The following is a 15,831-nucleotide window of genomic DNA, read 5'->3' as shown; positions in this document are numbered from 1 at the left end:
CGTATAATCGTGTGTAGTAGTTCGAGTAGATAAGTATATTTGGTAGAATAAACTTGTATTAACGAGATTTTCCTTTTCTGTTTGATTTTAGGGGAAGGTGGAGAAGGCGAAGAACCTCCGGAGGAAGTACAAGAAGACGAAGATGGTGATGAAGAAGATGAAGACGGATCTAGAAATTCGACCGGTACTCCTGATATGATCCCCGATTCCAGAATCGCGTCTCCTATCACCGTCCTACACGAAGAAAATACTCAACCTATTGATCTAGCTAATAGCGAATTGCTCGCAATAAAGTGAGTACTTTTACTTACATTTTGTTTTATTCTTATTGGCTAGCTGTATTGCCTGTATTGAGATGAATATGATTGTTTGAGCCCATGAACAGGGAAGAAGGGTAAGGGATGTATGTATCCAAAATTAGAGTAACATTGATTTCTGTGCCATTTTACCAGTAATTTCCCCAAAATTACCTGTAATTCAATTTACTCAAAATCACCCGTGATTAACTCAAAATTTTATCATTAATTTATCCAAAATTATCAGTAATTTACTCAATTGCCAAGTATGCAATATTTCTTGGAAAATTATTGTCAGATATAATTTACTAAAAATTTATTTAAAAATTAATAATTTACCGAAAATTACCAGAAATTACCACTTCAGTAATTTACCCAAAATTTTTAGTTTTTTACTCTAAATGAAAATTACCATAAATTTACCAAAAAAGTTGGTATTTTACCAAAATTTGCAAGTAATTTACTCAAGCTTACTAATAAGTATTGCATTGAAGTTCTTGAAAAATTGTCCAAAATTTACCAAAAATTCATCAAAGTCGCCAATATTTTACTGAAATTACCAGATAATTTACTAACAAAAAAAAAAAAACGAGTAATTTATTTCACTGAAGAAAAAACATCTATGAAAATTTTCAATTTTGGTTGGTACGCAATTCATGGGTAATTTCCAATTTAAGAATGGAGATTACCAGTAATTTACAAATTTTTTTTGGTAATTCAGGAAAAAATTGGAAATTTAGTTTTTTTTTGGTTCTTTGAAAAAGTGAATTACGGATAATTCTTGGTAAAATGCGAGTGAATTGTGATAAATTACGTTTTTTGGTGGGGAGGGGGGAGGGAGTTATTTTAAGAATTATTTTTGGTAAATTTGGTAATTTTTAGTAAAAACTGTAATTTTTGGTAAATTACCGGTAAATTACCGGTAATTACCAATTTATGGTGAATTACTTGTAATCACCAATTGCCGGTAAATTACTGGTAGTTACCAATTTTTGGTAAATTACCAGTAATTACTAATTTTTGGTAAATTACTGGTAATTACCCTTTTTTGGTAAATTCCTGATGAATAATAATTTTCGGTAAATTACTCGTAATTTAAAATAAAATAAATTATTCTTTTTTTTGAAAATTACTGATGAGATTTTTTTTTTGATAAAATACTGGGTCATTTTTTGGTAAATTGAAATTGCTGGTCATTGTTTTTGGTAAATTACTGATATTTTCTGGTGTTTGAAATTTGAAATTGTTTCTCGTTTCTGGCACAAAAATCAATTTTTCAGAAGAATTGAGAATTTTATACCTATGTATGCCGAGAAAATGTAAAGCAACAAAATTGTAGAATATAAAATTTTCCTACTAAGAATTTTTCTGTGTAAGGCCTTTGGAAATGTTTGGGTAGTTATTGATAATTTCTGGGAACTAAGTTACTGGTAATTTATAGCAAGTCATTGGCAATTTTTGAAAATGTAGGTAGGTACAATAAATTTCAGGAAGGAAATAATTGATCTCAACGATCTCGAGGTTTGTGACCTGGGCGAAGCTAAAGTGTAACAACCTACATGAGTTGAGAGTATAATTTATTTCACGAGATTGAAAATTTTTTTCACAATCGAGCGAGAAAAACACGTGTTTAAGCTCTCAAGCGATTAGCGAGATGCAAAATACCGTTTTGCTCAAAGTTTTGAGTCTTTATTATTTACAAATTCACATCAAATTGTTCAAAAGGATTTATTTTCAATTACTTGCCTATAAAAAACAATATTGTTTTCTTTTTTTTTTTTTTTTTTTTTTTTTTTGGAATCAACGTGAGTGATATTTTTTGACCAACAACATCTTCAGTTCATTATGAAGTGCTTCAATTTAATGAAATAATTCTTATAAATCAGTGAATTTTTGTATGTACAACCCATGTTCAGAACGTAATTTGATTGTCGTACATCGAAATTCTTTTAAAAATTTGAAAGAAATGCTGACAATTTCTTAATTATGTCTTCTCACATTTGAAGAACTTGAAAAAAATTATATTTTTAGACTTTCGTGTTAGGCTGACGAAGCACTTTCGAATAAGTATTAGGACTAATTTTTGAAAAGTTGAAGGAAAATTCAAAAATTCCGAAATACATAATTGGCGAATTCCTAAATTCTACACAATTTACATTAACAACATTTTGTCAGACTGTCCGACTTAAGAATTTTTCACAATTTATGTCAACCTTTTTGTCAATAAGATCGAGCTGAAATACTCTGATTTTTTCGGACTAGGTAGTTATATCTAATGAAAATTTGGAAACATTCTTGCTGAGTTTTTGAATTTATGCCATACTTTAACAATAAACTTATTCGCAAAAAACGTACTCAATCATGATTTAGAGCTTCCCTAATCCCTTTTGGAATATTTTTCAATGCCAATTATTCATACCTAGTTTAATTTCAAAATATGTACTTACCTGTCAAATCAACGAAAGCGAATCAACCGACCGAAGTCTAATCGTCACCTTACCATTTTTCTGTTTCAGTTCCGGCGAAAGTCCACACTCTGCAAAAGATACTCTGCTCGCTGGCCAACGTTCGTCAGCCACACCTCCGCCACCAATCCTCGAACGGTGCTCATCGGGCGAATCTCTCGATTCGGCAGCCGAAGACGAAGGCCCCGCTTCGGTATTCCAACCAGTTCCTCCGCGACTAGCCACCATGGTCAGCGCATCATCGCCTCTAATATCGTCCTCATCGTCACCTCCGCTATTGTTACCAGTCAACGCTACAACGCCTCCGCTCAAATCACCAATCGTAGCAGCGGTCGCCGCAGCAGCCGCAGCCGCCGCCAACGCCTCTGCCAACGAGGCCGTGCTCGACTTCAGTACCAAAAGGCGGCCGGACGATAACGCTTCTCCGGTGCTGAACTTATCGAAATCGGGCAACACTTCATCAGCCAGTGAATCGAGTTTTGTTGCTAATGGTCCTCTGGATCTATCACTGGGTGTGAATAAAAAACGCGAACTGGAAGATCCTCATGTTGGAGGCGGTATGCATAAGAAACCAGCTCGAATGCCGACCACTCCGATATCCCCTTGGTCATCACCTCTACTCACATATCAACTGCCGTATTTCGCTCCAGGTGGCGTACCGATGATGCAGAAGAACAACAGCGCTGCTGGGTCACCTGGGTCGGCATCCGGTCCGTCGGCTAGTCCGCTTCATCCGATAGATGCGGCTGCCGCAGCTGCCGCCGTCTGGAACGGCAAATCCAAGATCTCAGATAAGAATCACTTCGGTGGTATGTCGATGGCTCCGAGCGACGCTACGAAAGCTCTGGAGAAAATGAGCGAGCTCAGTAAGTTGGGCGTCGTAGATGATTTCAGACCAGTCATTCCCTTATCTCCAAATGTCTCCGGTAGTAGCGGAGGTCGTCATAGTGCTTGGCAATCGCACTGGCTCAATAAAGGCGCCGATCAGGCCAAAGACGTGTTAAAGTGTGTCTGGTGCAAGCAAAGTTTTCCCAGCTTGGCGGCCATGACCGCTCATATGCAGGAGGCCAAGCATTGCGGCGTCAACGTACCCGGAGTTTCACCTCTGCAGCAATCCATTACATCGATTTCCACTCCGTCTCAAACCTCTACCACTACATCGTCGGTTAGCAGCTCGTCGGTGTCCAGTAATAAATCCTCGTCCGATTTGAATCTGCTCATCAAGGAGACGATGCCTTTGCCCAGGAAGCTGGTCCGTGGCCAAGACGTATGGCTGGGTAAAGGAGCCGAGCAAACTAGACAGATTCTCAAATGCATGTGGTGCGGACAAAGCTTCCGTTCGTTGGCCGAGATGACCAGCCACATGCAGCAGACCCAACATTACACCAATATCATCTCGCAAGAACAAATCATCTCGTGGAAATCGTCCGAAGAAGGTAAATCGAGCGGCGGCGGTGGTAATTCCGGCCATTCGGGGTCCGGCGGCGGCGGCGGAGCAGGCAGCAACGCCAACTCCAACTCGACCAATAGCCATGTCAGCGCCGTGCTGACGTGTAAAGTATGCGATCAAGCGTTCAGCTCGCTCAAAGAGCTCAGCAACCACATGGTGAAGAATTCGCATTACAAAGAGCACATCATGAGATCGATCACCGAAAGCGGAGGTCGCCGAAGACAGACTAGAGAAAAAAGAAAGAAATCGTTACCAGTACGCAAGCTGTTGGAATTGGAGAGGGCGCAGAACGAACTCAAGAACGGAGGCGATAACATGATGATGACGATGATGATGATGGGTGGTAAACCCGGATCTCTGCACGGATCATCGTCGAATCGTATCACTTGCGAAAAATGCGGCGATAAAATCGATATGGCGGTGTTCGTGGATCATATTAGGATATGCGTCGGCGCCAACGCTCAGCTGACCGACGAAAAGAAGAATTTGCTAAAGAATGCCCTAATGTCGTCGTACAATAACGCTTCCGAGTCACTGACGGAGTCCGCATCCGGTACCAAAGGCGGCAAAGATCCTCCGTACCAGAGGCTATCGCCCAAAGCTTCGGATCTTAGCGTCAGCAGCGGTAAAGATAGCTCGGCAGGCGGAGGTGGCAAGTCAGATAAGTCATCTTCTCCTTCCGTACTGAACGCCATCGAGAAACTGATCGAGAAAAGCTTCGATCCCAGAAGCAGACACGGTGTAGCCGGGTATCCAGGTTGCCAGCCCAGCAGCACTTCACCTATCGGTTCGAGTATTCTGAAACGACTCGGTATAGACGAAAGCGTCGACTACACTAAACCCCTAATGGACGTTAACTTACAAGCAGCCAAGGCCTATATGCTCGGATCTCATCAATTCCACAACTCGCACTACGACCAGAACTACTTCAGCGGCGGCAGCAACAGCGGCGGCGGACGCAGAGAACGCAGCGGTAGCGAGTCGAGCTCGGTATCGGAACGTGGCAGCAGCCGGCACGAGTCGTCAACGCCGGATCGGAAATTCGACGACAGGACGCCTCAAACGACACCCGAAAAACGCGTCTCTTCGTCGCCCCAGCCACCCAAATCGAACGAATCTGCCACCAAAGAGCATCTAGCAGCCGTCGAGATCAAAGAAGAACCAGGCTCAGTCGTCGACGAAGACGTTAAACCGGATATCAAAATCGAACCAGTAGATACCGATAGAGAAGACGACGATGGTAAGAAAAGCGACAAAGATGCCAGCCTGACACCGCGTCGTTCCAGCAGTGATTCGTCAACCACGTCCAAAAGCATTCCACCAGCTTCGGCCGATGACCTAGGGGAAGACCTGAGCACCTCTGGCAGCAGCAAGAGACTAAAAAAAACACCACCCGATTCTAGTCCGGCTACGATGGCCAGCCCGAGCCGCATGGAACGAGCTTCGGTCAGCCCTAGCATCGCGATGACCGCAAGTCCAACCAACTCCGAACGATCCATTACACCCAGAAGTACCAGCGACAAGAAATCTACCGGTAGTTTGGGCGCTCTGTCTTCCATGTTCGATAGTCTGTCCGGTACGACCTCGTCGGCCAGCTCGGAAGCTCCGGCTCAGTCCAATAAGGCGTCCAATCATCCGTTGGCAGCGTTGCAGAAACTCTGCGATAAGACAGAAACCCATCATCATCCGGCTAGCGGAAGCAGCTCAAGGGCCAACTCATCCTCAGCCTCGGCCAATCATTCCGATCGTACTACTCCTCAGTCCAATACTCCCGGAGCCATATTGGCCTTCAGTTGGGCCTGCAACGACGCCGTTGTCACCGACTCCATTATGAAATGCGCCTTCTGCGATACCCCTTTCATATCGAAAGGAGCGTACAGACATCATCTCTCCAAGACGCATTTCGTCAAAGACGGAGTCATACCGGATCCGGTACCGCTCAAGTCACCCAGCTCGAATTCGTCGAGCGGACAAAATACCTCGTTACCAACCTCGCTGGTCGTCAAGAACTCCCAGCAGGAGAACTGCAAAGCGGCCGGATCAACGCCTCAGTCAACGTCGTCCTCCACATCGTCCATTAAAAGCCCACAGCCGCAGACGTTCGATGAAAGTCCTCATTCGAAATTCCTCAAGTATACCGAACTAGCTAAACAATTGTCCAGCAAATACGTATAATCGTGAGTTTTTACACACTTTTTTTTCTTTCTTCTTCTTTTTCTCTATTTCGTAATGTTATTCGTCTTTTTTTTTCTCTCTCTCTCTCTTTTGATAAGAATGTCGCGTCTTCGTTTATTTTTTTCCCTTTGTTTTCGTTGTTTTAATGTTTACTTATCTTACCCCCTTTCCCTACCCTGTCCAGTCCATTGTGGATGTGCTCGTGGATTTTACGAGACATGCAGATGAATGTTTAGTGTTTACTTTTGAAGTATTCCCTGCCCCCCTTTTTTTTTGAAAAAATTCCTCAGCCCTGAGTCTGTCAAGGGTGGTTTATTATTCGCTTGGATTTCGAATTGTGATCTTTCAACTCGATAAAAAAAATTTTTTCTGATCTATTTCGATGTGGAAAAAATCTGTATTTCGTGAGGGTCTGGAAAAAGCTCAATTTTACGTATACTTTCTCCCCTTTTTCTCCCTCCCCCTCCCTCTTCAAGAAATGCAAATCGATTACGTTTCGTTTTTTTTGAAACGAAAATTTAAAAAATTGAAAAAAATATTCGTACTTATTATTTTTTTTGTCATCGAACAATCTACGAATAGAAAAAAGAAAAATGGTCTATATAGTTAGAATGTGGCGATTTTTTTCTTATTTAGAGATGTAAAAAAAAAAAATTATATTTAGTGAGCTGTGAATCTCCGCCTAACCATTATTAAACGGTATACGATTTTTATTAGGTGGTTTCTTCGTTTTTTTCTAGTCCACTTTTTTTTCTTCTTTTATTATTTTTTTTTTAGTTATTTGTATTAAATTTTAGATTCTATACAAGTATACGTGTATTCTTAAAGGTAGTATGAGTGTGATGTAGACACACACTATTATTATATTTTATAAGTGCCAGCGATTTATCATTTTTTTTCTCATAAGTTTTAATATACCTCGTTTTTTTTTTTTTTTTTCTATAAATACTATTATGTACCTAAAACGTCATAATATTTTGATATCTTCTCTCAGTATAACTTATAAGACTATACCATTGTTAAGTAGCTCGTTGAATAATTTTTCCAAAATTGTTTACTCGTGTCATTTTTGCTTTAAAAGGAAAAACAAAAAAATGTGTAGAGGTTGTATGAGGATTATCGCGAGGAATTGTTGTATACCATTTTTATTTTTACTTATTTTTTTTTTCTTTTTCTAATGAGGATGTATTAATATGTTATTTTGCCATTTATCATTTTGATTTTTTTTCTTTTTTTAAATTTATCGACGAAAAAGGCTGTTTAAAGCTACATACGTATTGTATTATTTTACTGTGTTTAATAATATGTACCTATTATTATGCTCATGGTCGTTAATTAAGCAACATACTCGGCGTACGTCTCTTTTAATGATATTTTTGTTATACCGGTGTTGTTGGATTTGTATTATTTTTTTTTCTTGTTTGTTTGATTTTGATGAAATTACGAAAGGTATGAAAAAAAAAACTAGTCAATGGTGAAAGATAATTAATTTAACCATTTAAAATACTCAACAGATGAATTTGCATTTATTATCTAAAAAAAAAAGGCATCAACTTTCAAAAAAAAAAAAAAAAACGTAACGAAAATTGTGTCATAGTCGATCTCACACATTGACACGTTTATTAAGATGTATTGTAACGTTATACTTTATAGAAGAAAGCTCTTAAAAAAGCTGTTTTTTTTATTTCCATTCCAAATTACTTATTTTTTATGTTTTTTTTTCTGTTTTTGTTTTTAATTGTAATTTTTTTACCACATAGAGTTTAGTATCTTCCATGTTTTTTTCTCTTTTTTTTTGAAAATGGGTGAAAGTGAGATGTGAAACAGTATAATACAGACTACGATAAAAAGTATACGATTTTATTTATATTGTAACGCTTTTCTATTACTTTTTTTTTTGTATTTTGAAAAATGGCGTCATTTTTTCGGCTTTCATGTACCTACTTACCCGAGGTAAAGGTATTATTGAATGTGTGTGAAACATGATGAGTGTAAAAGCGATACCTACCAACGTTGATGAATATATTTTTGGCCTTTGGGTTCTGCGATTCTCGAAAGCTTTATTGTATACCTACTTTAATGTATTGTCTTGTTGTCTTCCTGTGTAAGTGATGATGATGATGCCATTGAAAAAAAAAAAAAAATTCAAGGAAAAAACAACGTTTATTTATATATTTATAATCATGTGTTCAACAGTATAGTAAAATTTATTGCTAATTTAATTTGAAGCTTTCCCAAAAAAAATGAAAAAAAAAAATGTGAACGTAATTGTATGATATTAGTTTTGTATAATTGACTTACGCAGTGTTAAAGAGTTAAGTAAATCTGTAATTTAGAAAATTGTATAAAACTGTTTTTCCTCTTACTGTTTTTAATTTTACTGAATAATAAAAACTTACTATTATTCGAGTGTTTTGAATTTTTGTACAAGGGTGGTTGGTTGAGATGGTGGGGAGGGGGAGGAAGGGGGAGAGTACGCATGCGCTGATTGTGTGTTGGAACCGGTTTGGCTGGGGTTGTGCCGTGCGCATGCGCAGATTGAAAGTTGGAACCGGTTGTGTTTGGGAGGTTGTGTCGTGCGCATGCGCAGATTGAGTGTTGAAACCTGTTGTTGAATTTGGCTTTGGTTTTAGGCATGGTAGGTAAAATTATTAAGAAGAATGGGCTGCAAAGTGTGAACGAATCAAATGTTCAGAACTTCAAAGGAAACGTTACAAAGGATGGGAGGTTTTTAGAATTTCCGATTGGGTTGAAGATTTGAATTCAAGAATTGAGCTATAAATTGAGAGAATTGAGTTCAGAAAATGAACACTGAACGGGTGAATGAGTTGAATGATACGAGTATGCTGGTAATAATGCATATTCAAATTCAAGCTCAACTTCAAAACCGTTCATCGTCGAGTCAAAGCTCAAGAATGGTTTGACGCGGAGTTCAAGAAATGGATGAATGAAGAATTGGCTGAGGTAAGTGTCATAAAATTCAGCTAATTTTCATTAAAGGAAAACTGAAATTGGAAACCAGAACTAGAATTGAAAGGAATAATTTTCAGAATCAGTTTTATTTTTTTTCTTGCTTTAAATTTTTTGATTTTGGAAGGGCTGATCTCATTTTTATTCTGGTTACAGTTTCAGTTTTAGTTCTATTTATTGTTTTTATTTAAAACATTTTTTTTTCAAGTTCCAGAAAAACTAGTAGTTAGGTACTAAAATAGAGAAATTTAAGTTAAAACTGTAACTGGAACTGAAAGAAAAGAATTATTGCACTAAAAATGTAACTGAAAATCGAACTAGAATTGAGTGGACCCGTTTGGTTTCATCAAAGTATATTTCAGTTTTAATGTGACAAATTATTTAATTGATTTGTTGGGGTTTTCAAATTCAATTTGTAATGAAAATAGGTACTTGAAGCTGCAAAAAAATAACTAAAAAATTGTGCTAAAAAGGAGAACTAGATAGTACTGGATCTGGAGCGTGGAACTAGAACTGAAAAAAAAAAAAAACTCAACTGAAATTGAAACATAGAAGCTTGAAATGATCAAAGTTTTCCAACTCTGATCAGTGATGCAAAATTCAAAACATTTCAGTTTAGTTCTAGTTCCAGTTTAAATCAATTTCTAGTTATCAGTCCCACTTTCAGTTTCAATTCCATTTTTTTTTTTTTTTTTTTCAAATTCTAGTTTCATTTCTCTACGAGTAGTTCTAGTTCAAGCAGTACACAATTTATTTTGTTGGTCAATTTTTTTCAAGTTTAGAAGTCTGTTTTCATAAAAAAATATTGAAAAAAATTGTTATTGAACTGTCAAATGATTATTATTTTGCCAAATAAGGTCATTTAAAGGGGATATTAGAGTCTCAAATTCAAAATAAAACTTGAAACTCAACAACCAATTTAAAAATTTTTAATACTTGAAAAATGAATCCATATTAGTACAAAATTATTGTGAAAACTCAAACGGGTTTAGCATGGTTTAAGCTCCATTTATATTTTCAGTTTTTACATTCCTGATTTTTTTAGCTTCAAAACACTTCTTTGCTGGTCAGTTGAGTTGAATTTTTGTGGTTTCAATAACCCCCGTTTCATGGCATATTCCATATGGAATTAATCTATCTGAGAAATTTAGGGATGATAAATTTCCAGAAATTTATATTTTTGGAAATTTGAGGAAACTTTCCAGAAAGTTTCTGGAAATTTATAATTCTTCAAAATATGAAGTAGGCTACACTTAGGTATTTTGAAAAAATGTTAGTTTGAAAATGTCATTCATCAGCTACCTACAATTCCAAATTACATTTCCAAATTTTGAAATTTTCTTTCATTTTAAACAACTTTACTTTATACATAATTATATATTGTGCAGAAATTTAATGCTTTTTTGCTTTTTTTTACAATTTTATTTTCTCACCATTTAGAACAATTTTCTTCATAAATTTCATTAAATGCCCTTGGAAATTTGCGGATTTGAAAGTTTCTAGAAATTTTCCTCATAAATTTCCAGAATCTTTCTGTTGAAAATTTCCTATAATCTCTTGGGAAATAACAAATATTTTCAATTTTTTCAACTTGTAGTTTGTAGGTAATGAAAATAGGGGTTTAAAGTTGAAAAAATTGATCAAAAAAATTTGTGGTTGGTACTAAAGCCCGGAACGATGTCGTTAGTCGTTACAACGACATCGCTTCAAAACTGTTAACGATACTGTTAGTAACAGGTTCTTCTTATCAGCGAATTATTCACATCGCTTTCTAACAAGTTTATTTGAAGCGATGTCGTTAGTATCGCTTTTGGTATCGCCATCGCTAACGCTTTTGAATATGACTCACAGACACTCACACACCCCCGCGCTCATATAAGCGTGCGCAACCATTCATATATTCATGCAACAGATAAGGATTTCTGTGCCGATGCATAATCGATACTGCAATAATCGTTTTATGAAAAGTGATTGTAACAACTAACAGGTTTGGGTTTTATTTGGCGATATCGATTACTAACGGGTATCGCTTTTAAACGATGCGATAGCTGTTATAACTACATCACTAACGACATCGTTCCGGGCTTTAGTTGGTACCTCTACCTACTGAAAACTTGAAAAGTAGAAACCAGAACCAGAACTTCAGCTGGAAAGAGCTAAAATTGAAACTAAAATGAAACTGAAATTGAAAAAAAAATATGTAGTATATCTGAAGCCGAAATCGGATTTGAATTGAAACTAAAAATGAAATAAAATAGAATAAAATATTGGAATTAGAACTAGCGGTACCTACCTAACTCATCCGTCAATTGTAGACTTACTAGTTTTTATTTTTCATTTTTTGTTCTCCTCATTTAATTGATTTATGTAGCTTTGTTTGTAACTTTATATTTATTTTAGTTTCTTTTTATTTGAAGATGCTTTTGATAAGCTTTTTTTGGGGATTCAATTTTTAAATCCTTCATCTTGTCACCTTCCTGTCTTTTCCCTGCTACTGAGAGAAAGGAATTTTTGCACTTTTTACGAATTCTTGAAAGCCGGTACCTACAACCTACCTACTTTGGATGTTTGGAATACTTATTTTTAGTTTGGAAGATTGACTTTGTAAAATTTTTCTTACATCATCTTGTCAATTTTTCTTTTCTATTCATTCTGAAGCCTAAGTTAGAACGGTACCAGTAGGTACTTTTACCTAAAACTAGAAAGTGTAGAAATGAATCGTTTTAAAATAAATATCATCTTCAAGTTTAGAGGTGGAAAATCTGCATAATTTCAAAATTCAAATTTGTATCAAAAAGTTCAAAGTATGGAAATTGTTGCTTTTTTGAAATTCGAACTTGAGCATATTCATTTTCCCAAATTCAATTAGGTAGGCGTAGGTACACTACCTAGCAATAAACGAGAAATAATACATATGAAAGTATTGTGCAAAATTCAATTTGGAATAATTTCTGAAGCTCCTTCTGCCTCTAACTGTAGTTTTATTCTACTTTTAGCTAATGTTACCACCTATTTCAACAATTCAACAGATACATGTAATGATATATGGTTTACTTTTCTATCATAATTTTATTCCATAAATCAAGACTACGTCGTTAATACGACTTCTTTTCTACGATACCCTAATTACATATTCTAGTATCTTAAACTGGACTAATCGACAGAATTATGGTAATCAAATCGATTAAAATTTAGTAAAAATAATTTTTAATGAACCAGGAACTTCTTCTAATAATTTATGTACCTACATATACATAACTTAGAACATCTAAATTCTAAGCTACAATGTAGATCAATTTCAAAAATGAAAGCCACTTTCATGAATGATGAAAAATGAAAATAAATACCCACTAACAGTGTTCCAAATTCCATGCCTGATCAGGTCCACATATTATTAATTCATAATTGACACAATTTTTTAATCGTTTCCTTTCTTTCTATTTGATTTAAAAAAATAACTAATTGCATGTATTCGAAATTTCGAAATTTTCGAATTTAAAAAATAAAATCATAAAAACAAAATGAATAAATTTTTCAAAGTGGGCAACTTGGCTACACTGAAAAAAAGAATCATGACTCATTGTTTTGTTCTGTGCTATTCAGTCAGGTAATGGCGTACGCGGTTTTGTTTCGCTTTTCGTGGTATTTCGTTCGTGTTTTTTGCAATTTATTAATTAAATAATTAATTTCGAGTAATTGTTTCGGTATCTTATTCATCAATTAAACTATTCAATCCATCGGTAAACTTGTTGGAATCGGTAACTCTTCGTATAACGAGTCTCTGTCTTCGGTCTTCTACCAGTTCACCGGAAACCGGATTAAGACATAAGTAAGCTTGAAAAAGATGGAAATATTTCATAAATCTGTTCAAATATCATCTACTTGAACAATCAATAAATATGTTTATGGTTTGAATTACCCTTAGATATCAGTTCAGCTGTGAATTGTGATCGATCTTCGCGTGTTACGATCGTTTCTATCGAACTTCTATAACTGATCCGAATCTGTTCGTCGAACTTCTGCGTTCTTCGTTGATGCTCTGTTAGTTTCTGTAAGTATGATCAAAGATGTTGCAGTTTCCTTCCAATCATCAAATATTAGTATTATTCGATCAATTAGTTGTTTCATTTTCAATATTACCAGGCGTTGTATTGTGTTATTCGAAAACACTCGATCGGATCCGTCGAAGTACAGTTTCAGTGTTTTTTGAATCATTCATAGTCGTTGGAAATTCGTCGATTCATGTTATTTCGTATTCAATATTGAGGTATGTAATTGGATTTCGATCACTGCTGTGTTGATTGTATTCGTATCTCGAATTGTTTTGAAATGAATTCGTACAAGATAAACAAGATTGGTGAAAAATGAACGTAGGTAAGCAGTAGGTTCTAAAGTAACGAAATATTTTTCATTTGTTTACTTCAATATTATCAAACTAAGAAATACTGATGACAAGTCTCAACTTGAAGAATGGAAATTCAGATGACTGAATACACTTGACTGATGAATCTACTTGATGGGAATGTTATCTGACAACCGTTTTATCAGTTCCAAGAAATGACGGTATCGTTCCAGTGTCTCAATCTGTATATCTAATATTGTTCCAAATTGTTACCATCTGTTCAAACTTGAAAAGTGAAACTATAGTCAAATATTATAAAATGGTGACGTAGCCAACGTCAAGTGTTCTGCTTCGTACCTACGGTATCATTTTCACCTTTCTTGGTCGTAATTATCTCAATTTACTTTCATCGAAGAACATCTTTTGTCACCGGAATTTATACATATTTTTTTGCATTATTAATCACGCAGGATATCGTTATAGCTGCGTACGAATGAATAAAATATCAACGTAGAATAGTCGATCATCGATTATAGAATTCGTTTCAGACGACCATTCGGGTAAGTTGATCAGAATTGTTTTGATTGATGTGTTTTCATCTTCTCCATCTTCGGTAAAATTAAACCTACGGTTCGTTTATGTTTTGTTTGTTCTCTCGCAGATGGTTTATTTGAAGAATAGAAGAAAAAAGTAAGTCAATTTGCAAAAAGTATTTCCAATACGTCGTAGTAGTCGTATACTTACGTTAGAGAGAATCGTACCTACGTTAAGAAATATGAAGATACGATAACAATCGTTGGTCCGTCCGTCCTTTCGTTCGTATATATATCTATCTCGTCGTCGTCTTCTTCTTCGATGAGAAACATTAAAGAGGAAAACTTCCATTAATCGAACAAGTTGGGAAAATATTTTTTCGAAATTTATATTTACGAAGGACTTTATAACTAACGTAGTATATAGATAGTATTTCCGAGAAGAGCTCGTCGACTATGCCGTAATTCCGCCAGTCTGAAATATTCGCCGCGTCGGACACCGGTCTATTTTCTAACAATCTTGCTACGGTTCAATCCAATTTATTTTCTTGACGTTTTCTCTTTGAGCGTTGGAAAAATTTGATTCAGTTGACAAACACCCTTCAGCTAAATAAAGCTACTTCGCCAAACTAATCAAAAAACGAGCGCTTTGTCATCGTAGTACGTATACTATCCTACACTATATATATAGCACTGAAATTACATCGTCAAACGGAATAATTCGTATCGTCGGGTCTCCGGTCGTCGTCTGCTCAGCGCTCTTTTCGAAAACGGTTTTATTACTACTTCCAATGTCTCTTATTCGTCATATATATGTTAGGTACCAAGTCCGAAATTGTACAATTCGGGGTTGGTACAGCCAATTTTGTACCATCTCCGAAGTGTCCGGACCAAGCGTGAATATTACTTTTTCATCGGACTTGGTTTGTACAATGCCCGGAGGGTCCGGACAAAGTGTTCGACTTGGTACAATTTGTGTTGTGCAAAGTCCGAAATATAGTTTTATAATGAATGAATTCGAATTTTACATCCCTTCATTCCATAAATATTGAACCAAATTAAAGGAAATTTAAAGATGACTCTAAAATACACACCACCAGCAGAATTTTCAGGTGCTGAAATTCATTTGTTGATTTTTGGGGAAATTTTTAAAGATTCAAATATTGCTATGCTCACTTCTCAAAAAAAAAATAAAATAAAATAAAAAGATCAAATTGAGGTACTTACTATAACTAAAATGCTAAAATTTGGTTTTTACTCTCTATTTTCAACTTCTCTACTCGTGAAATTCTCGTGCCTTACTCATTTGAAAACTACGCACTAATACTTATGTGTAGATTCCAAATTCATTTTTTTATGGATTTTTCAAAGTCAAAATTTCAACAAATTGTCGTGAAAGGCTGAAATTTGGTTTGTACCATATTATCAATTTTCTGAGTTAATAGCAGATTTCTCCAGTAATTTTTTAAAAAATTGAAAAAATTTTGGATTTGAACTAATACTAATACAAAATGGTTTTGAAAAAATTTATCGAAAAGATCATAAAGATCGATGGCTAATACAGGTTTATGCTAAATTTTAATTTTGCTCTAAATACTTA

At 35.7% G+C, this 15,831-nt stretch overlaps 1 protein-coding gene and 1 long non-coding RNA gene across 6 annotated transcripts in view; both read left to right on the top strand.

Moving 5' to 3' along the window:
• Positions 1-8,790, top strand: part of tio (tiptop) — a 189,290-nt gene extending 180,500 nt beyond the window's left edge. For all 5 annotated transcript variants that reach the window (XM_065353066.1, XM_065353069.1, XM_065353067.1 and 2 more), the window contains 2 exons: positions 92-293; positions 2,813-8,790. In XM_065353066.1, the coding sequence (XP_065209138.1) occupies positions 92-293; positions 2,813-6,386 (3,776 nt within the window). In that variant the 3' untranslated portion in view covers positions 6,387-8,790. The remainder of the gene's footprint in view (positions 1-91; positions 294-2,812) is intronic.
• A 4,151-nt stretch (positions 8,791-12,941) lies between these two features.
• On the top strand, positions 12,942-13,624 carry LOC135834430 (uncharacterized). Its single transcript, XR_010556672.1, has 3 exons — positions 12,942-13,185; positions 13,282-13,407; positions 13,500-13,624. It is a non-coding gene; the product is annotated as an uncharacterized LOC135834430 (long non-coding RNA).
• Positions 13,625-15,831: the final 2,207 nt, after the last annotated feature.

This window comes from Planococcus citri, chromosome 2 (genome assembly GCF_950023065.1).
Source record: "Planococcus citri chromosome 2, ihPlaCitr1.1, whole genome shotgun sequence".
NCBI classification, from domain to species: domain Eukaryota; kingdom Metazoa; phylum Arthropoda; class Insecta; order Hemiptera; family Pseudococcidae; genus Planococcus; species Planococcus citri.
The sequence above is the reverse complement of the archived record's forward strand: the minus strand, read 5'-3'. Positions and strand labels throughout refer to the sequence as shown.